Source organism: Cucumis melo, chromosome 6, assembly GCF_025177605.1.
Source record: "Cucumis melo cultivar AY chromosome 6, USDA_Cmelo_AY_1.0, whole genome shotgun sequence".
Taxonomy (NCBI): domain Eukaryota; kingdom Viridiplantae; phylum Streptophyta; class Magnoliopsida; order Cucurbitales; family Cucurbitaceae; genus Cucumis; species Cucumis melo.
Genome location: NC_066862.1, coordinates 28,100,059 through 28,122,811, shown reverse-complemented (window position 1 = coordinate 28,122,811; position 22,753 = coordinate 28,100,059). Strand labels below are relative to the sequence as shown.

Genomic DNA, 22,753 nt, shown 5'->3' with positions numbered 1-22,753 from the left:
TTCAAAAGGTAACATTTTGAAAGTTTAAAAATATCAAAAGTTTTAAGGGTATTTTCTTTTATAGTTTTAATTTGAGATTTTCTAACAATTTAGTCTTTAAATTAAAAAAAGAGAAAACTCATTAAAATTTTATGAGATTGTTAACTTTCAACTCGTTGACATAATTGAAATTAATAAAATTATTACAATAGGAATTTCATACATTCAAGTGGATATATTTGATTTAAATAGGTATAGTTTAACTAATTAAAAAAGGTAATATAGTATGGATATATGACTAAGAGATCAAGTGTTCAATATATAGTGGCCACGTACTTTGATAATTGATCTAAGACATTCAAAGATACAAAAAAGAAAACTCTTTAACCAATGATATATGACAACTTTTCAATGACTTTGGGAGTCGAATATTCCAATATGAGCCAAACCGAAAACACAGAATATACAACACAAATTATGAGCTTTACAGTTATGGTATCCCATTGAAACAAATACACTTATCTGCCACTACTTGTCTTTGGTCACTGAATGTTTTTGGATAATCAAACATTTCTCAGCTCTTTAAGTATCAAATAACCAAATGACAATATGTTTGGAAGTTTTTGAGAGTTACATTATAGGTATAAGGAGAAGTTATGTTCCAAAACTACATATGCAAATAAATAACCGTTAGACCCTTCATGAAGTTTTGCTTATAGTTAAGCTTAGCCTTAACATCATAATTTCAGTAAAATATAGGGTCTCATAGTCCAATTAAATGTCAATAATAATTCTTACATTCTTCCAGTTTCTGAAAGAATCCTTTCAATCTCTTCAAGTAAGCGTTCCTTTTCGTCTGCCAAATCGTCATTCTGCTTTTGAAGATCCTCTATCTGCTTAGTCTGCTCAGAATCCTTCCTGCATTCAGTATCAAGAACTCGTTCCTTAAATCCTTTTAGTTTGGAAACATCAAAAGCAAGAGATGAGATGAATGAAGTCGATATCTTGAAAATATGGTAAAAAACTAAAATCAAAAGAAAAATTTCAACGGTTGAATTATTCCTTCCAGCAAGGAGAATGTTATCATGCTGTATAAGCTTTTATAACTATTAATACATTAGAACTCAAGTTTTTCATTGGTTTAGATTGAGTTTCTACGTGCTTAAAAACACAACTATTTTCACTGGAAAAAGTCATTCCAAACAAATTCAAATAAGGATAATATTCCATGAAAAATATAAATTTTCATATATGTATAAATGTATATTTTCTAGTATAATTCTGAACCGAACCGTCTGGATGCAATTTGTGGATGTGTTATTATCATAAAATGTGAAATTTTTATCGGATTCGCAAAAGCTTCACAACCATATAAATGGGAAAAAATTATACTCCTAAATCTTAAGGTTTTATTGATTAAAACTCCAAACTAATAATTGTATCTATTTAAACTCTCAACTTTCGCGAGGGAATCGAGTTAGGCCTTCCATTGTGATTTATGGTTTTTCACTTGATTTGATTTCAATTAACTCACGTGAATAAAATTTTAAGATTTAAACTCATACAATAATTGATTTATACCACCTGAATTTTAGGGGTATAACTGAATTTTTCTTTTTCTTTTTTCAAATATTAAAGGTAGAAGGCATAGTAATAAACTTAAATACCTCTAATATTCTGTTGGAACTTGAAACCTAGTTAATATAATTGGTGCTGTTACCTATTCATAAAGGACAAATTGAGTTTTAGTGACCGCACTTCCTTCTCAAGAGTTTCACAGCGCTTCAGAACTGATTGTATATCCGATGGAATAGTTGGTGTCATATTTCTCTCCTTCGCCTCTGCCATTCTGCACTTCCACGTTGAGAGTTAAGATTTGCACACAAATACGATACAAGAATAGAATAACCTGTCACTTTACCCAAATTGATGAGCATTAAACTAAATTTGCATCTAATCAATTTCACGTATTGAATTCTGTCATCATAAGCGTGAACAAGTTTCTTGCTCAAGTTTCATGATAACACCCAAATACAAGCATAACTTTTTTCTTTCCCAATTACATAAACAATATTTCACACTAGTAGAAAGCTAGCAACAGAGATTGGAATTCTAGAAACAAAATGGGTAAAAAAACGAATACCGTCCCCAGTATGAAGAGATCTTTAACATACTTTCGTGATCGCTCCACCCGGCGCTTCTTCGTGGGATCCCCTTTGTCCACTGCCAGAATTTTATTGGTTATAAAAGGTATTTTGTTTAGATTATTAATCAATAACAACCTCAGAACATCCCATAAAATATTAAGCAACAATAAACTTAGAGAGAAATAAAGGTTAAGCACATTATCATTCCTAAAGTAATCCATGTTTTCTGCAAGTCAGTTGTTCCCAGGAAGGTGATTGTAATATGAACGTCTCTAGATGTTACTAAATAGAAGACTACATCAGTCAGCAAAATAGAATTAATTTATAATTTTACATTAGGACTCATTTATAATTTTGTGCTGTGTTTGGCTGAAAAAATAGCAGGATATTTAGAGGGGTTAACCGGTCTTGGGACATTCTCTGGGAAAATATTAAGTTTAATATATCCTGGTGACCGGTGGTCTGAGGTCTTTCGTAATTATCAGTTAGGTGTTCTTTTCTTATTCTTTTTGGACTAGAAGACTTTTTGTAGGTTGAGGCCCTTCTCGGGTGGGCTATTATTCTGTATGCCCCAGTATATCTTTTCATGTTTCTAAATGAAAGTTTTGATTTCTTTAAAAAGAAAAAAGAAACTGTTTTGTTCATAATCTGAGGCCTCTGACAGGAAAGAATAGGTTTATCCTTCTGCTAGGCAAGTCTTCTATTAATCATTCCAATTTTACTGGATGTCTCATAAAAACATAAATCATACCATTGACATAATTAGAGTATTTTTTGAAATACTATTCTTAGAAAATATTATTACTGGAAATATTATTCTTATATATTCTTTTCTTTAGAGTTGTTTAATTTGGGTATACATAGGGATGTAATATTTGATTATTATCAATTAAATACTGATATTCAAGAAAATATACAAACTAACACATACATATCAGTGTAGCTTAAAACATAAGTAATTACCTGAAGCAGCTGATGTTACGGACCCATAACGAACCAGACTCCCTCTCTGCAATAAATGCCAAAAAAAACGGCAAAAGAAGCTTATTGTGAGTCATGACTATAAATTTAAATATCTTAATTTGTGAAATTAACCATATTGAAAAAGAGTGCACCTTTCTATCATCTTTTAAGTTGTCCATTATTCTTTCTCTGAAATCTGCAGTTCCACACGAAACATACTTAAAAATAAAAATAAAAAAATCGTTTCCTTGAGCTAGGAAAAATAGCTTTGCCAATCAAGAACCTTCCTAACCAGTGGCAAGAGCTAGGAAAAATCTAAAATTATCACCAGATAGGAATCCATGTACAAGGCCAAGAAGGTCAGAGTAGAAATACCAACGATAGAAAAACCCAGCATATATTATTGTACAGATTGGTTACCTTTAGATCGAGATTCATTTTCTAAACCCCGACTGCCTGCAACCTGTTTCCTTGAGCTCTCACCGTTGCTATGAGTTTGATTTGAATTGCTAGGACCATCACATGCTTCAAACCCGGATGAAACAATTGCTGCTGCAGCAGAAGATTCACTTTGAGAAGGTTCTTGAGAAACTCTGCCTGACTGGATGGGATTTACAGGATTTACAAAAGCTTCAAAACCAAGATCTGCAGATACCTCAACCGTTTCTAAAATTCTACTATCCTTGACTTGAACAGGAGAGAATTCATGAAGACTGTTTGGTATTGGATGTATATAATTGTCACTACTTCTATTGAAACTAGGGTTGCCAAGAGTTTCTTGAGCACAAAAATGTGCGTTTGAACTATCCTCCGGTGCCTCTTTATCAATCTGGTTATTTAGCCTTTTCCGTTCTAATGTGCCCTTTAGCATGTTTACAACAGAAGAAATTTTATCTACGTCATACATGTTAGGTGTATTGAATATTGATGACGATGAATTGGATGGGGATACAAATGTTGCAGGCTGGTTTGGAACTTCACAAGTAGAAATGTCATTGAAACTCTGCGAATTTGCAATATCTAGTTTCATGGCATTGATTCCATGCCCTGACAAGTCATACATGGACTCCATACCAAATAAGCTTTGATTATTTTGCATTGCAGCATACCTCCTCCTAGATACCATCCATGAATGAGACAATGAAGAACAGGCAAGTATAAGTTCCCCCGCATAATTGAAACTTTTACAAACTCATTAATTTCATCACAAGCTTGCGTTTACAAAAATGCACAACAAATTTTTATTCAAAAATGGGTTCATATGAGTGGAGCATTCACATCCCAACAGGGAAATTGTTGAATTGGAAAAGACTCGTGGAAATATCCTTTGGACCAATGGTGTATATAAACTTCTCTGGAGACTATGATTTGAAAGAAAAGAAATGCTAGAATTTTTCATGATCAAGAAACTAATCAGGACATATTTTTTGGGGATTTAGTCTGTCTTTTTTATAACCCGTGATGGGTGGGGCATCTCATCTCCCCTTTTCCATATTCTCTCTCTTGTAAATGAAAGTTCTGTTTCTTGACCATAATCTATAAATTTACAATTTCAATTTGGATTCTGAAATCAAGTTTTGGTAATTTCTGTCAAGGGAAAGAACTTGAAATATTCTCGAGTCTTTAAAGTAGAATACACATCTAAAAAAAACTTTCAATACCATCATGGTGGAAGATTAGTCCATACTATATGATTACCTTAGCTCAGATGATCGACTTCTTGTCATAGGTTGAGAACTATGGAACCATGCCTGCAAAAAAAAAAGAAAATACCGAGATATTAAAAGGTTGTGATGCTTTATTACCTCAAGTTTTTAGAGAAGATTAACAAACCTTAGCAAGATATAGGTTACTACCTTGGACTTCACTTTCCGCAACATTCCTGGAAGAAGTTCAAAAGGTCAAAACATATAAACCATCCGACAGACGGAGAGATGCTGAAATATTTCATGAGAGTTCTCCACAAATTTGGGTTACAAACAAACTCCCATGTAGAGCTGTGGTTCAAAAAATTGAAGAGCAAACCTGAACGCTTGCTGATGAACTCCTGGGACATCATCAACTGTAGAGGTGCCTTCATTGCTTATTCTCTTTTGATGCTTTCCCACATACTGAGGACTAGACAGATCAACAATCTCAGAGGAAATCCTGCATGAAGGGAATGGAAGACGATGAGACAAACCTTAATAACACAACCCCTTTCTCTAAGACAATAAACTGTAGCACGTATACCTACCATGATCTTGGTGCAAAACTTTTTGAAAATTGATCTTATAATGATCTTACCAAAAGGAAAGATAAAAGTTTACATACAACAATGCTAGTTTGCCCTATTTGGAACTCCCATTTTCTTTTCTGATTTTATATTTAGAACTTATATTTTGGTGAGTCTATCACATTTGATCCCAAAAGTTCCATGTGCCGGAGTCTGTTGAACTCCATATTTTTACAGGTGAACTAAGCAATAAATTTGCCCACGGTTCACTGTGGCAGATAAATCCAATTTTATCTATCGATTGATGCATAAAGGGGTTCATGAAGATCATTATGCAGATCAGCTCTGACCATAAAGAGAAAAAAATTCTACTCACTGTCCAAAACAAACAGGTGCGTCTGTTTCAACCTTATTTGTAACTATCAGTACCAAACATCCAAATAGAACTATTACTGCTACTGATATTTAATTAGACAATAGAGAACCAATCATGATCAAGACAAGGCATCTGACATATTCACCCTCATAAGCCTTTTGTTGTAGTTGTACTAATTTAACACACCAACCTCTTTGATGCCTGTCGAGTGCGATAAGGTGGGCCTGATGTGTTGTTGACATTCTGAAAAAAGAAACGCATCAACAAAAATGTTCATACAAGTTCCCAGGAAGGTGGTTTTTAAGATACAGTCAAGGAAAAAATCGATCAAGCATATTGAAACGATATAGAAATGTTAGTGTGTTATACAAACAAGTAACAATGTTTAATGTTTAATGTTTCTTACTCAACCCCTTTATTTGGATATCAGTAATTTATCCAAATAAATCTAATTGAATTATCTAAAATTATCTGATGACAGAGCTATACTTCTTCGCTTGAAGAACAAAAGAATCTTACAACAAAATTATCATGCCTCCAAAATATATTGATCTGTCCAGATTTCTTCCAAGTCACATCAGACATATTTCCAAGACACAAGGAAGCATGAACATGAAGTCACATCAAGATTCAATTATCCAACAGTTCACTTTGGCTATTCTTTCACATGAAACATCACAAATATGTTTTAGGAAATCAAGAGTTTGGTCATTCGTGCCCACTAGAGCATCTGATATTATCGTCAGCTGATTTGTCTCTTCTCAGTGAGGTTTCTTTTCTTTGCAAATTTGTTTAAAAGTATAAACAGCGCAAACTATAACTGAGCCCTTCCATTGTGAATTTTTTTCACAGAAATATTATCATTAGAAGCACTAGATCCTTTTTTACTAGGAAAAGGCACAGCATTGATATGACCACATACAAAAAACTCCATCTAGGGGGATGAACGAAACTATTACCATTTCCATGCTAGTCAGTGAACCTAGTAAAACTTAATAAACAATAACTATAATATCAGCAATTCTCGAATAGATAAATATTTTTAACCACAATTGTTGAACAGATTAAGCTTTAGCTTTATTTTTGTTTTCAACCACAAGTTAACAAAGCCAAAAAGGTAATAGAGCTGCTTGCCTCTCCATTTGTTAGCCAGCTTTTAAAAAGTTCCTCACTATCTGTACGGAAGCTCTGAGAAAGATTTTTAAAACCCATCATCTCCATGGTTGGCGTTGACAATCCAATTGAATTTTCTACCCAAGATTTCAGAAATAGCTCCTCACTTGCATTTCTGTATATTTCTGATACACCTCTTCCTTCCATATTCACGATAATATCTACACCAACGTTTGAATCTTTTCTAGACAGAAAGAACCCTAAGTTCTACGTATAAAAACAGGGCTTAAAAAGGATAATTTGCTGAGGCGACCCTATGAAATTTCCTAAATTCAAAAAAACAAAAAATTAAAAAACCTCAATTTGAGACAGACTATTCTGTTTGCTCTCTTGAGATCCCCAAAAGTTTTGTTGAAGAGCACATATAGTAAGAAACAATCATCCTTTCCAACATGCTTCGACTCTTTCTACCCCGATGAATAATTAGAAGCCCTTCAAGCTTGTGGACTCTAATATCCTTAGAAGGATATCAGCACTTGAAACTACGAGTCAAACCTCACAAACCCAAAAAGGAGCATTTATTCAACCAAAAACTATGATTGAACATGTCTCCACTATAGTGACAAGGAAATAAGAACTTCCCCCAAACAAGCCTGTCAAACCACAATCATTGACTTTATATGAATTGAGAGTTGACAACCAAACTCCAAAACACCGTCCAAGCAATATCACAGACGACCAACTAGGCCGGTAAGAACTTTAGAGCCAACAACAGACGTAATCAAAAAGTGAGTATTTAGGGATGCTGCAAAAAGGATATAGTATTCCTCATTTCCCAGCAAATAGTAGGCACATAGATATGATTTAAAAAGAATTAGGCATCAATTAAAATTAGGTTTTGTTGAAAATCACAATGTCATAATTTGTCATTTTACATATATTATAAAACCCAATTTCTTCCCTATTGGGCGTAGTTATAATTGAAAAGCTATATCCACAATATTTAATCAATCAATCAAACAAGCAGAATGGACTTATTCAATCAATATAATAATAATAATAATAATAATAAAAGGTATACTGAAGCAATTGAGAATACTCACGAGATAGAGCCAGATCGTGATGATGAAATGAAAATGACAAATATCAAGGGTTTCTATATTCAAATAATCAAATATGAAGCTGTTGGAATGGAGCTTTCGGGTTTGTTGCAGAAGAAGGTATTTCTAAGGCCAGAAAGAAGCCGACGCCTTCAATTAACGAGCGAATTACGCGGTTTCTCGTTCAGATCCTTCAAATCTTCCTTCGATTGAGGTTTTGTATGTCCCATTGTTAATGAATTCTTTAAAGAAATCTTTAACATCGCTTTTTTGCTCCTCTGGATGAAGAAATTCTTGGTCTCCGTTTCCCATCGGGTAAACAGTTGTTCAGTTGAAGCATGGCGGCAAAGGAAGGCTTTAAATATTGGATAAACATTTTTAATTATTTAATTCTTTTAAATGAAAAAGTTTCAAAATAGTTATAAAAATAGAAAATTTTAAAGGTAAAATTAATTACATTTAATTTTTTATTTTGTCAAATATTCTATTTGATAATCTTTTTTTAACAATTTTATCGTCGAATAAGATTAATAAGATTTTTCATAAACAGCCAAAAATTTTGAAGTCAAACGGACTAAAATCGTTACCTGTCAAAATTCAAATACTAAATTGTTATTTCTAATAGAGTTTGAAGAGAAAAAAAGAAAAAAAAATTAATACATTTTCTTTGTAAACTTTTAAGTTTTTAGCTAATTTATAAACTTAGCTTTCATTCTAAAAAATATCTACACACTCTTTATTATTGACGTATTTTCAAAAATAATATAATTCATTCAACTTTTTTAATTTATTTAATCTTTTTTCTGTATTTTGTATATAGTTTAATTTTTTATACATAACAATTTTTTTTAATTAATATAAATATTGTAGTGAAAATGTCAATAGATCATAGATGATATTCTTTTAAAAAAAATTAACTAATTATAAATTCGCTTTGATGATTAAATCTATGGATATAACAAAATATAAAATCTAATTTTTTTTTTAAAGATTACAATGTAATATATAAACTGAAATTATATATTAAGCCAAATTAAAATTGATGCTGAAAAGTCAATATCAACAAAGTTTTTATAATTCAAATATATATATATTGGCCGTCGCCTCTCTTTCATCTTTATTAGTTATTATATGTAATATTAGAAAAGTTGACGTGATTGATTAACTAACTCTCTCTCACATAAAAATATAATAATTTGAAAAAGGTGAAACTTGTCATTTTATTTGGGAAAAAATATGTTCCATTACGTGGGATTATTGGGGTTGACTTAATACATTTAATTATGATTTATCATATCATATCATATATATATAAAGATGAAATTTTGATCAATTGGGTGGTTTGAAAATGATAATTTAGATTGCCAAAATAAATAAATAAAAGCAATAGCCAATTTGGAGGGAAATCAAATTTTAATGATATTAATTTAGACATTAAGGGAGCGTTTGAGAGAAAATTGGGTTATTGGAGGTTAGGATTATGTAATCAACCCTTGTGTGGGGAAAGTTTTCTCTTATAGATGATATGTAAAAATATATTTAAAATTTTTATTTACAAAATATATACATATATATTAGAGCTAATTTGTTGTTGATATATGAAATTTGAAAATGTTATTCAGTAGTTATTTTATTTGCAGGTCATCCTAAATTAAAGAGTTCTACACTTTTTTTGGAATTAAAATTTGTAGATGAATTATAATGTGACGTGAAGTAAGGGTTAAAATTGCATTTATACGTATATTAAAGGTCAAATTCGATGAAATTCAAAGTCATTAAAAGTCAAATTTGATGAAATTCAAAATCATTCAATCTTTAGTTATTATAGATTAAACTAAAGAATCAGCAAACGAATTACAAGTTCAAGGAGTATGAATAATCAAAAAAGAAAAAGAAAATTATGTTTATCTTTAAGTTTTGAGTTTAGTTTACATTCGATTGGATGACGACATGATACCTATTTGCTCAAGTTTAAAGATACTCGAGAGAGAGCAAGACAAGGTAAGATACAATTTAGGATAGTATTGCTCTCAACTCTGTGTGTACAACGTCGAGAAAATGGAGTTCTCTCTTGATGACAACATTCTCGATCTCATCAATTGCTCTCCTTGCAGAATTTTCCCAACAGAAATGCAAAAATGCTGACACATTTGAAATTGTAGTAAGAACTTGTTTGACACGTATTCAACCAACTTTTGATAATTTTGGACTTATTTTATACTCTTAGTGCAATATCTTTAGATTTCATAATTGAATTATAAAATCCACATCATTAAAAAAAACTTAAATACATCTCAACTAGTACAACCCATTAGATTATTTAATCATCAAATTGTTCGATCATAATTTAAGACGTAACATATTCTTGTCACTTCTTATTATTTTCTTAATATTTTAATTATTTTTTTGGTATAAAAAAATAAGATGCATGAGTATTACTTCATAAATTTTGATTTCATTCATGCCTTTTAAAAACTATTATTGCGACCATACCTAATAAGTAATAAGGTTTAGGCTTTGAATTAAATTGAAAGCCAAAATAAAATAAAATAGAAAAGAGAGGAAAAAGAGACAGGGTCTTCGAACCAAAAGGTTTGAGTTTTGAAGCTAATATTAAAAGGAATAAGCAACCTTGATTTAACAAACTAAAGACATATTATTATCAATTTAAATATAGCTTAATTAGTTAAGACATATGCCTTCAACTAAAAAACTATACGATTCATGACGGTTCGTGAACCGTCTGATGTTGTATTAAACTAAAAAAAAAAGTAAACATGCTTGGAGGTTTGGAGAAAGAGATAGTGGAGAATACAAAATATGATTCAATATCAATTTTTTCATCCTCATTGCTCATGTGAAAAATGTCATAGCAAAAAAAAGAGTCCGAATTCCCAATACCTTTTTTAACTTCTGGTAAGTAGAGACATTTCGCCAAAAGTCGAAACTCTAAAGATGATTAGCTCATTAAATTCCATCATATCTCTGCTTTCCACCTACCATGACTTTGCTTACACATAAGATCCTACATGTAAATCATTTAAATCAAAGCCCTAGAGAAAGATTTGTCATTACGTCCGGAACTAATATATCTCATCGTCAGGGACGTCTGGTGTCAAGAATTTTCTGGGATCTTTACTCATTTCTTCATAATTTAAAGTTGCTTTCACTCTTTCGGGCACTGGCACGAGAGGTATAATGCTGTCTCTGTCAATTACTCCATCAATCAATCCATATTCTACAGCCTCTATGGGCGACATATAACGATCCCTATCGATATCTTTCTGGACCTTTTCAAATGGATGGCCAGTGAATTCGGAGATGATTCTTGTAACGTTGTTCTTGTTATGCATGATTTCGCGTGCTTGAATTTCCACATCTATTGCTTGCCCACTCGCTCCTCCAAGAGGTTGATGAACCATGATACGTGCATTAGGCATTGCGAGGCGCTTTCCTTTAGTGCCACCACCGAGGATTATGGAAGCTGTTGAGGCTGCAATGCCTAGTGCAATAGTGGAGACATCGGCCCTCACAAGCTGTACGACATCGTAGATAGCCATGGTAGCACTAACAAAAACAACATTAATAGAAGGAAGTCAATCAAGGTTCATGTCCTACAACAAAACACCAAATATTAACTGAGAAGACTATCAACTTTCAAAGAGACGAAGAACATGATGCAAAACTAGATGAGATTAGGTACCACTGATTGAAAGCTGAATGTCCTCTTAACATAAATTCTCTAGACCGAGAGGGAAAGACAAAATATATTCATTCATTTATTTAAAAAGCCTAGTAATTGATATTTCAGGCTTCAAATAACAAGAGAACTCATATATTCACAACTCGTGAATATGGCACTCCCATTTCTAAAATTTAATGTTCTGGTACTCAAGAATTAATAGAGTCTCACCTGTTATAGAAAGACCAAAAGATCTTATTGTTTGATAATATGAGGTTCCATCTCAAAACTAATGGACATTAAGTTCTGGTACTCAAAAAACAAATAAAACTATGTCAGCAAATCTGTGTTTTTCCCTTGGCCCGATTTAGCTTTAGATGTATGGGTTCGTCGGAACAGGGTTTTCTTTACAAAATGGGAAATTAGCTTAGAATCTAGGAAGATAGCCGGTTTAATTCCATCTTTGAGTTAGGTATTTCACAATATCTACTCCATTGCTAGTACAAAAGGAGAAATTGTAAGTGATTGCTTGACACACACAAACTTGAGGGGCAATAGGCTGAGAAGGTATCTGTTTGATAGACAATTGGAAAACTGGGTTTGGGATACGAGAAAGTTGGAAGGTGTCTTCCTTATCAAAACGAGAATAAGTGGTTGTGGAACTGAAAAACATAACATTTTCTATAAAAAATGGAGTTACGCAAAACACATAATTTCTTCAGCTGACACCTCTCAAGTCTTACGGGCATCCTTAAGTTACATATCAGTATACATTTAGAACAATGATGGTTTGGTAGTGAATGATAGATTTACCATTAGAAAAGAAAGTGGCTGCACATCAAAGATGCAAAGAGAAGATAATCAAAAAGTCATCCACAAAGCACAGAAATCTAAATTAAACTACTCTAGAATGTTCCATGGAGACAACAATAAAACATAAAAAAATTAACAATCAGGGAAGATATGTATATGTTCTCACACTTGGCTAATCTCCTTATTCATGTAGTAAAGTAGATTCGACGAATACACTCATCTCTAGCCGTAGACACAAGCACGTTCTACTTTGAAGTCAGAAAAGAAATAGTCAGCTCTGATTCTAATGCATAAAATTAGATTGGTTGCATACTACATATATAGATCACATGATTTCACGATAAGTTTATACTATGAGGACCAAGTGTTAAAAAATGCAAAGTAAAACTTGGAACAAATAGATAATAATATGTAGACATTTTGACAACATACATTCTGAATTCAGTTCTTTTTCACAACCCTCATCAAGTTATTCAAACTATACCACAAATGAAAAGGGAGAGATGGTGATAGATGCATTACTACCATTAGGGAACCTTTGGTATCTTCAACTTCCACCACCTCTACGCTTTATCACCTGCGGCTGCCACTGAGAATCTCATAGGGAATAAACAAGAAGGCCCGGATGTTTAATTGTTCAAAAGAACTTTGATTTGGTCAACATGCTTACTCACACAGAAGGAGGAGTTACCGAGTTAGCCCTTTCCCGAAGGAGTACTGACTTGGGAGATTGGTCCTTATGGAAAATGGGATTTTTTATTGGCTAAATTTGCAGCTGATAGATCATCCGTTAAGGTCACATAGAATACCCGTTGGTTGAAGGCAGGTATTTGGAAGATTTAGAATGAAAAGGACTCAAGAATTTTTCAAAAAAGATAAAGCTTCCTACTTGAAGTATGGATACTTCTAATATATACAGCTTAAATTCTTTTATATCCAACTGGATAAATTTTTTGAATGAGTTTACCTTTATGTATCATCTCATTTAATCAGTAGAATTGTTTCCAGCCCAAAACAAATAAAATGGCAAGTGAATCTTCTGTGCAACATATTGCCAATAAAATAAATGATGGTCGAGCATTTCTTCATTAGATTAGACGATCAAACAGGAGGAGATAAAGCCATAGAAGGGTTCTTCTTTTTAATCCAACAAGTGTTTAGCCTCTTGTAAGCCATAGTCCAAATGAAGAACTAAGTCTTTTCCTCCCAAAACCGAAGATAAAAAGGGTTCGTCCAATTTGCCTTCTATATTATTCAGCTGGAGATTTGAAGATTTTCAAGTGGATACAAGCCAAAGGTTTCAAACTTCAAACAAAATGCATCTGTAATAAGATTCACCTGATTGTTTTCCATCTATTCAATAAAGGTTAACCATTCTTATAGCTGGTTGTTTTATTAATGTCAACTCTAGAACCAGAATTGTCACAGGAATGAATGCACCAATTAGTAGGCTAACTGTTTGTGATGCAAGTGAAGAAAACTCTCGAAAAAAATAGGCAAAAACCGCATATTCATAGAATTCAAGTTACCTAAATCGTCTGGGAAGAACAAAACTAACCCCAAATCACATATTCCATATCTACTGCGTTATGCACAAAAAATCAGCTCATGAATACCTGAGAGAGCCGCCAGCGGAATTAATGAAGAGTCTGATATCTTTAGTAGAGTCCTGAGCATCCAGGAGCAAGAGCTGACTGATAATAGCATCAGCTACAAAGTCATCAATGCTGTTCCCCAAGAAGACGATCCTCTCCCTGAGAAGCAATCCCATGGCGTCAGTTTCAGCGCCTCTCCGGGAGGCATCCGGAGTCTGAGGAGCCGTCATAACGGAGCACGGCGGAGGTAGGGTTCTGGAGGGTTTAAGAGCGGTTGTTTTGAGTACTGATGACGCCGAAGGAAAAGAAAGAGTGGATTTGAGCTTGGGGAAGAAATTAGATGGTTTTCCATGAGAATTGGGAAGGCCGAGAGAGGAGGCTTGAGGAATAAGAGTTGAACAGCGTGAAAGAAGCTCCATGGATTTACGCCACTGCTCTGCTTCACCTCTGAAACGGAGGAAGAAGTGGAGAGACGATTACTTTGGGGATTTGGTTGGGTGAGAAATATAAATTGCAAAAGTTATGGGAAATTTGGAAATCTCAATAATTCACCCATGCAATTATCAAAATAGCACTAATGCCCCCATCTCCCTCTCTCTTTAATTTTAGAAAAATGTCTAAAGCTAAGAGTAATATCATTATAGACCTTAGCCTAATAAATATATTAATTTCAACCATAGAACTTTGACAGTAGTATTGATTTAAATTCAAACTTATAATTGTATCCAACTATATTCTAAACTTTTATAAGTGTATCAGTTAAAACCTCTCGAGTAGTATGAATTTGAATTATTCGTTAAATTTTATTTGAATACAATTATAAAAATTGATTGTTTAAATTAATATATTGATGAAAGTTTGGGGTTTAAATTGATCTGTGAAAAGTTTTAGGGTTTAAATTGATAAAACAAAGTCCAAGATTTAAATTGATATAGTTATAAATATTGTATTATTTTTATTGTTTATTTGTGGTTAAACTTGTAGTTTATATTTTAATTTTTAGATTTTATGGAATTTAATATTATATTTTTTAATATAAAATAGAGCAATGTTAAAAAATACCAAAATTGACAAAATAGGGAAATTCCAATATTCGCATCAAGGTAAATTCATTGAAATCATGCTCGGGTGATATTGCAAATATCAAGTTGAATGGATACTCATAATCATAAGTACCAAAAGTTTGTACTAGTTAAGTTTCGGATTAGGGGATGTTCGCACTCGCGAGGGCTAGTGTTTAAAAAAAATGTGACATAAGCAAAATGTTATGTTATAAAAAATTAAATCGATAATCGTTGATTATGAAACTAAAACATTATTTTAGACAGATGTGACATAAGCAAGATGCCATTAAATATTAACTTGATAATTGTGGGTTAGAGAACTAAAACACTGTTTTAGATGGATCATCCGTACAAAATAATTGACAATGTAGATGTAGTTTTGTCATTTCAATGTAGTCCTACAAATTGAATGTGATTCTTGATTAAAAACACAAAAAAATATATTATTATCTAATCTTGTCGAAAGTGTTATCTTAACGAGAGTTTATTTTCTAAACTAATTTGTTCAAAGCCGCCAAATATCTCAATGATTTAGAACAAAATTAAACACTTACAAAGCTTAATCCTATCACAATATTAATTATAAACTCACTCTAATTTCAACACAAAACAACACTTTGAACACCAAATACAATGGTTACACATATAGTTCATCTTTTTCATATACAGACAAATATAGTTTTTTTTGGTAAAGTACAATGATCCCTTAGTTAACTTTAGGGGTCGTTTGAAAGAAGAGTTGGGTTATGGAAGACTAGTGTTATGATAAAACTAGTATTATGTATTTGAGATAAATATTTAAGAAGATAGTTTCAGGATAAGATGTGTTTAGGGTTTAAAAAAATAATTTTATGAAAGAGTTGAAGAGATAAGGCTATAGCAATTTGAAAAAAGTTTAAAAATAAAGAGAGATGGAAGATTTGTTATGATAACCCTTTCCTCAAATAAGGTTGGATTGCCATAACCCAACTCAATAATAATAATAACCGTTAGGTCAAACCGTCCCTTTAATGTTTACCAAATTACTAAAAAATAATTGTTGACGACTTAAACATTAGTTATATTTAATAATATATTACTTATTTCAAATTTGATAGACAAAAAGTGTATTTTAACTTAAAAAGATAAATACAATTACTTACTGGAAAGAGTGCTTTTTTTTTTTAATCAATGAAGAAAACCCTTCATTTCTTCTCCTTTCGTTCGTAAGACATCCGCCGACGAGACCCCCCTTTTCATCTTTTCACCAAGGGTTGCAGTCGCTTCGACGCCACCGCACCCCGTGCTCTACCGAACGCCGCTCGTCGCCGTCCGTGGTCACCAGCGTTCTCTCTCTTCCTCTCTACCTGTTTCTCTCTACTAGTTTTCACTGTCACCGCTGCTTGACACCGTCTGTGGGTCGCGGGCTGCCGTTTAACCGTCGAAATCTTGGTTCTTGCATTTTCTCTTGGTGGTAAGGCTTGATATTTTTGTGGGTTTTTGTTGAAGTTTTACCCAATAGTCAGTCGATTGTGTTTAATTGGACCTATCCATACATTGGTTCCTAGATTTGAGTTCCAAAAGAACGGGAGTGGGATTTCCAGTGGGTTCTTGTGTTTTCGGCGACTCTCTGGGTATGTGTTAGGAACTTTTTGTTATGGATATTGGAATTTGAACTGGTATTGAGTTAAATACTAATTCGTTGAATGTTTAGGTGGTTCTTTACTTTACTTAGGAGGGAAGGGCTTGTTGGCTTGTATTAGATTGTTTTTGGTTCTAACTTGTAAGTGACTTATTACTGGTTTGTCCTCGATTCTAAGCTGATGTTAAGGATGTTGATTGCTTTGAAAGTATGATTCTTGTATAATGGATTCAATTGTTATGCTACTTTAGGGAGTTTCGGAGACTTGTAGTTATGTTATGGAAATTATGATATTATGTGTATGTGTTGCTATGTCTGATTGATGGATGGACTCTTATTCTGAATAACTCAGGAGTTAGGTTCTAAACTTATGAATATGTCACTGTGATCATGTTGGAATGCTGGTGATTGTAAATTATTTCAACGAGTTGTGTACATCCCATATGTGATTGGTACGGTATCTTCGGGATCACCACGAACAATTATGTTTTGGTGACCTTTCGAGCATCACTACTTATGATTATGTTCGGTGACCTGTCAAGGATTTCTACCCACGGGCATGTCTTCGGGTTTGCCCTTATGCTTTTGTTTACGACTATGTCGGGATGCACATAGTTTTGTTAGGAATGGTTAACGAGTACACCTAGTGGGCCTAGTAATGGGTCACTTGCTGAGTATTCTTATACTCATCATTTTCAAAGGCAAGAACAAACCGACGAATTTCAAGAAGAATCCCTGATTAGCCTATTGACGAGGCTTCCGCATACATTTTAAAAATATTTATATTTTAAAATTTTATAAGTTTTTTGGTTGTTTAATTATCTACTTATTTAAAATATTTGAACTTAGAGTTAGGGGTACCCTGAACAGTGATTTATTGAATTTATTTTTGAAACTTTATTTATTAAAACAATTTTATTTCATTTAGTTGATTTTTGCCGGAAATATATTTTTAAGCTTATATATGCATGAAGTAATGTCCTTGTGGCATGTTGGAAATATTGATCGTTACAAGTGGCGTCATATTCAATTTCCGACTGATTCAACGACATAGTCATTGTTTTTTCCCATTCTGCTGATAGATTTTCTTTCTTTTGTGAAGGTCTTTTTGCTGATGGTTTTTTGTGTTGCTGCTTAGGCATTTACAGAACTAAGGACTGAAACAAACTAGTGGCTGATGAAAACTTTATTCCTTCTCAAATCCTGCTGCTCGAAATATAGTACCCAACCTGTACAGAGTGGAATTTCATCGAGCTCAATTTTCTTTCTGTAGAAGCTTGTTGGCAGTAATTCAAGCACCTTGTTGCAGATTGTTCTACTTCTGTTTCTATTTTTAGCATTACGGTTGATTCTACAAGAGAGAGGGTCCATAATGGCCTTTAGAGGAAAGGAAATGATGAAGAAGATACTTAAGAAAGTTGGAGAGAACAATTTGGCACCTGGAGTGAAGGAATCATTGAAGAAATGGGTTCCGGACAGCAAAATAGTGATGGGTAGAGCAAACCGTGGTATTTATGCTGGCCGTCACATACGATTCGGCAATCGTGTCAGTGAAGATGGTGGTAACAAGTATGACCCTCTTGTATAGCCTTTATTTTTTCTTAGAATCATTGGTCAATTTTTATCTCTGAATTTGAATGCATTTTACTTATTTGCTGAATTCTATGGTGTTAGGCAAGTAGAGTATGAGTTAAGGCATTAACATCTACTGTTCTTTCTATGAGGTGTTTCATATTCAAATTTTCACGCTCTCATTGTACTGCAAAAGAGTGAGAGCTCATTGATAGTATGATATTACAGAAAGGGAAAACCTCGTGAGATGGATTACAAAAGATGTCTCCAATTGGAAAGGAGGGAGGAATAGCTGTAGGGGGATGGAAGAGGGGAACATTTACACAAAAAAACTAGCATGTTAATTATAGCTTAAAAATCTGTGATAGTGTAGTTCTTTCTCTTGGAAGATTCAATCGTTTCTTTCTTGTCAATTGACGCATCAGAAGGCTCTTATGAAATCTCCTTTTAATTTTTATCTTTTCTCTTAGTACCTTTTAGTTGGTGAAGTCTTTCGTAAATCCCCCTAATGGGATCCCATCTTTTATAATTTCACACCGTTGATGAAATTGTTTCTTATCCAAAACAAAAAATAACGGCAGGTGAAAGTACCTTAAATAAATTCATTGCACTTCAAATCGTAACTTGTGTCCTTGCATTTGTGCTTTTGATTTTTTTCTTTTCAAGAAGAGAAGATTGTTGCTTCTATGTTTTGCTGAAGAAGTTGTTTGATAGGACTTGGCCAACATTTTTATTTATCCTATGTATCAAGGGAAGTTTTGACTTTGAGAGCATCCTGTCTCTTCCAATTCTCCTCAGAGAACCACCACAGAATCACAGCCAAAAAGACCCCCTATGTAACAACACTTCCCTCTATGACAGCCTCCTCCCTATACCTGTTACCCATTATATTCCCTTTTTCTTCTCCACACGCCCGCGCATAGACAGTAGTGATTTGGGGATTATCATTATTGAATTTATTGTTTTTCTGCTGTCCTTCACTTTGTATGAATAGCCGTGCGTGCCGATAAAAGCAATGTTCATAGACCGCCGGATCACTGACCATAACTGGAATTGGGTATTCATTAATGTAAGTTTGAAATAATGAATTGTCACGTCAGCTGTCTAAGGTGAATTTTATCTTTATTTTTTATGCCTCATCTTGATGAATGCTTGGATTTGGATGCCTTCTAGAACTCTTAAACACACTGCTTGATTAGGAATTATAGATCTAGAGGCATTATTTTAATCATATAATGCGTTTATTATGTCCCACTCCTATATTGATCCACATATATGTGGAAGATCCCTCAGGAAGGATGATTAGGGCATCAGCTGGGATTTAGTGTGTAAGTTTGGCTTCCTAAGGAAACCTTCTATTTGACGACCCAAGTTTGATTGGAGAAACCAGCCGGCTTGAACAATGGCCTACCATCACAATTTTCAATTCAAGCTTTCTAGACTTGCTCTTCAAACACAGAACTTGTGGCCCAGACGACCCATTAGATTTTAAGAAGAGGAAATGAACTTAAGGTTGTGTTACCATCTAGAGGTTTGTAATTAGCTATTGGTAGTGGCGCTTCAGCATTTGTTTGCAAGCTCTCACCGTCAATGTTTTAAAAAGCTAATGAGGCCTACTCCTTGAGGCGCTTGTCTCGAGGTAAGGCTCTAAGTTTTAGCCTCGAGACGTATGCCTTTGTTGAACCATAAGAGGCGTACGCCTTTCACAAATGTGGCTTATGCCTTTGCGAAAACACATGGAGGCTTAAAATCTCTATGCCTCGCCTAGTGACTAGAAAAATAATTGCGATTTTTCTAATTCTTTAAAAATATTAAGTTTTGAGGTAGGACAACTTGAACTAGGACTACTTTGACATCCTCATCAGCACTAATACTGCCGTTATTAGTGATGAAGAAGATGTCCTTTTAGAATTATTTTATTAAGTGAAAATTGTGGAGGTGAAGTTTCTTTGCACACTTTTATATAACTATCATGTTTAGCAATACTTGATCATACCAATTTAGGTTTTGTTGTATTTAATTCATTATTTGAGGCTTACGCCTTATACCGCCTTGAGGCGTCGCCTCTTAGAGAGGAAAAGCCTCAATGCCGCCTTTAGCCTTTTAAAACATTGCTCGCCGTCCTTCCGATTTTCAACCAATTATTAGATTATTTCTAAGGTTCATTTCTTCTTTTTCATTATATTCATGAGAAGTTGTTTCCTGTTTAAAAAAATTAGGTTTTCTTTTGCATGCCAGCTTTATTGGTTTTTGTTGTATTTTTGTAAACTCTTATTTACATTTCTAGGGTATGCCTCTCTCTCTTATATTCTGATATTTGAGGCACAGTATTATAATCTCGTGTCCTTTTGTGTTGGCTTTATGTTATATAATAAGGGGCTGTTTGCCCCTAAGATTAAGGAGGAGTTTTAGCGCACTCCATGTTTGATAATACTAGGATTAAGATTTCTAATCGTAGTATTATTGGCAATACTTATTCTCACTCTCCTTTCTCCCTTTCCTCACCCCCTCTTTCACTAAGCTCCAAATATTTACCAAGTAAAAGTAGAAAGTCAAGCCAAAGCGGAAATCCCGGTAACAACCACCACAAAAGAAAGCAACGTTGACAAAAGTTGAGATAATAGTCTAGATATTAGAATAATCTGTGTTTTAGGTATAGACTATTCTAATACCCTGACTATTATAATTCTTGTAGTATTATAAGTCACTCTTCGTCCCAAACGCCTTCAAGAGTTGGGTGCTTTTTATTAGTTATTTTGCTCACAGACATGCATATTGACATATGATCATATCTCCTTCCTCTTGTATTTTCCTTTAATGTTGCTTGTATTTGGAGCGTTATACTCTTCTCATTACATCAATAAAAGGCTCTTTTCTTGTTTTTCTAAAAAAGGGAAACCTTCATATTGACATGTGATCTTATACCGTTTCACATTGTCATGCAATCATTTTTTTTTTTCAATTTTGGAGTATTTAGCCTTTATGTGTGCTGGTGCTTATAGGTCAAGGAGGAAATGGAAACCAAACGTCCAAGAGAAGCGACTTTTCAGCTATATTCTAGACCGCCATATTCGAGTTAAAGTTACCACTCATGCCCTTCGATGCATTGACAAGGCTGGTGGGATCGATGAGTACCTGCTGAAAACTCCATACCAGAAAATGGACACTGAATTGGGGCTGTTTTGGAAGGCAAAGATTGAGACGCTGTATGAAGAACTCGGGAAGATGGAGGTCGTTTTCTTCTCGCCAGAGGACGAAGCTAAATTTGAACAACGCTTTAAAGACCTGAAATTATCTGAGAGGGCAGCACGAAAGGAGGCAAGAAGAAAGATATATGGTAGTTCGACTAATAAACTCAATCAGATCAAAGAGGGCGGAGAAGACACTAATGTATCTAGTGAGGAAGCAGCAAGTTCTGAAGGAGGTTCCCATGGTGATGACGATAGTCATCAGCAGTGGGTTGCCAATGTTTAATTACTTGCAGGAGACTTTTTCTTCTTCTCAACTTGGGCAGTTCGAGCTTTGACTTTTTAGTCTCTCTTTCCAAAGCTTTATTTCTTCAGTTTTCACTATAACCTTTTGTAGCTTATATTTGTATTTTGTTTGATATATACTGTTAGAAATGAGAATTGTTTTTGGAAATTGAGATGTGAAATCTTAATACTTTTTGTTCAATAAGATTAGCCATAGGCTTTGAGATTTGAAATGTGTGACAATTTTTTACAAGTAGAACGTTAGATCTCCATTCTCTCGGTTGTTTTATTCTCTCTATGTATATATATTTGCTTTTTCTTTATGGTAACCTTTTTTTTCTTTTAATATTTTAAATATTTGGTAAAAATCAATTTATAAACTTTGAAATTGTATTAATATTAATTTACACCTTCTCCAGCTTTCAGATTTTCATAAGATTTATTTAAGCCCTCACTTTTGGAAATAATTACTTGTAAAATAAGAAATCAAGAATAAATATAGAATCTACTCTCTGTATTTATACCTTGATAGATTTTCACAAGATTTTTTCATACATAAATTACAATTGGTGAGTATTTTCCCTTAAATATTGGCTACTTAGATAACCAAAAAAATTTCTGTACTTTTTCCTTTTGTTCTTAGGGAATTTATTAAATTACTTGTAATTTAAACAACCATTAAAATATTAGACTTAGACAACTATTCGAATATATACACTTTTTTTAAATTAGGAAAACCATTAAATAATTGCACAAATGGTAAAAAATCAATTCTAATGGTAGTTGCAATCATACCATTGAACTATCAAAATCGAGCTATCTCACTCTCATTATATATGTTTGAGGATTGAACTTCTATAATTTATGTGTTTAATTTTTACAATTATTATAAGTTTAAAGTTTCATGTCTAACACAATAATAACTTAATGGTTGAATCTCGTTAATGTTGAAAGTTTGAAGGTATAATTGTAACTACCACTACACGATTTATGTAATTTACTGTTTTAAATGTGACGTCAACAAACAAACCATTAGAATA

General features: G+C 33.4%; 3 protein-coding genes across 9 annotated transcripts; 1 reads left to right on the top strand and 2 right to left on the bottom strand.

Moving 5' to 3' along the window:
• Nucleotides 1-539: 539 nt before the first annotated feature.
• LOC103490721 (protein CYCLOPS-like) lies at nt 540-7,637 on the bottom strand. Of its 2 annotated transcripts, XM_008450368.3 has the most exons (11): nt 6,815-7,637; nt 5,871-5,923; nt 5,115-5,237; nt 4,923-4,971; nt 4,788-4,840; nt 3,510-4,204; nt 3,242-3,285; nt 3,090-3,135; nt 2,154-2,202; nt 1,700-1,828; nt 540-897 (listed from the first exon to the last, which is right to left on the bottom strand). In XM_008450368.3, exons 1-11 carry the CDS (start codon nt 6,998-7,000, stop codon nt 774-776), a joined length of 1,551 nt encoding a protein of 516 aa, XP_008448590.1. In that variant the 5' UTR covers nt 7,001-7,637; the 3' UTR covers nt 540-773. The 2 variants fall into 2 exon arrangements, with proteins under 2 accessions (XP_008448590.1, XP_008448591.1); XM_008450369.3 differs by lacking the exon at nt 6,815-7,637 and having other exon boundaries at nt 4,946-4,971; nt 5,871-5,895.
• Nucleotides 7,638-10,714: 3,077 nt separating this feature from the next.
• LOC103490719 (ATP-dependent Clp protease proteolytic subunit 4, chloroplastic) lies at nt 10,715-14,590 on the bottom strand. The gene is made up of 2 exons (XM_008450367.3): nt 14,005-14,590; nt 10,715-11,460 (listed from the first exon to the last, which is right to left on the bottom strand). Exons 1-2 carry the CDS (start codon nt 14,400-14,402, stop codon nt 10,977-10,979), a joined length of 882 nt encoding a protein of 293 aa, XP_008448589.1. The 5' UTR covers nt 14,403-14,590; the 3' UTR covers nt 10,715-10,976.
• A 1,604-nt stretch (nt 14,591-16,194) lies between these two features.
• Nucleotides 16,195-21,946, top strand: LOC103490718 (54S ribosomal protein L24, mitochondrial). 6 transcript variants are annotated; one of them, XM_051086396.1, is made up of 5 exons: nt 16,206-16,500; nt 16,595-16,660; nt 16,741-16,809; nt 17,807-18,237; nt 21,243-21,946. In XM_051086396.1, the coding sequence occupies exons 4-5, from the start codon at nt 18,041-18,043 to the stop codon at nt 21,712-21,714; spliced, it is 669 nt and encodes a 222-aa protein (XP_050942353.1). In that variant the 5' UTR covers nt 16,206-16,500; nt 16,595-16,660; nt 16,741-16,809; nt 17,807-18,040; the 3' UTR covers nt 21,715-21,946. The 6 variants fall into 6 exon arrangements, with proteins under 6 accessions (XP_008448584.1, XP_008448585.1, XP_050942353.1 ...); XM_008450363.3 differs by lacking the exon at nt 16,741-16,809 and having other exon boundaries at nt 16,199-16,500; XM_008450365.3 differs by lacking the exon at nt 16,741-16,809 and having other exon boundaries at nt 17,817-18,237.
• The last annotated feature ends 807 nt before the right edge of the window (nt 21,947-22,753 follow it).

Coding starts and splice junctions, on each gene's coding strand:
- LOC103490721 (XM_008450368.3), bottom strand. CDS start 7,000: ATGGAAGGAAGAGGTGTATCAGAAATATACAGAAATGCAAGTGAGGAG. Junction 4,205..4,787: donor AGTCGATCATCTGAGCTAAG/GTAATCATATAG, acceptor GATGGTATCTAG/GAGGAGGTATGCTGCAATGC. Junction 2,203..3,089: donor CGTAACATCAGCTGCTTCAG/GTAATTACTTAT, acceptor AAATTCTGGCAG/TGGACAAAGGGGATCCCACG.
- LOC103490719 (XM_008450367.3), bottom strand. CDS start 14,402: ATGGAGCTTCTTTCACGCTGTTCAACTCTTATTCCTCAAGCCTCCTCT. Junction 11,461..14,004: donor TCCGCTGGCGGCTCTCTCAG/GTATTCATGAGC, acceptor TGTTTTTGTTAG/TGCTACCATGGCTATCTACG.
- LOC103490718 (XM_008450362.3), top strand. CDS start 18,041: ATGGCCTTTAGAGGAAAGGAAATGATGAAGAAGATACTTAAGAAAGTT. Junction 18,238..21,242: donor AGTGAAGATGGTGGTAACAA/GTATGACCCTCT, acceptor TGGTGCTTATAG/GTCAAGGAGGAAATGGAAAC.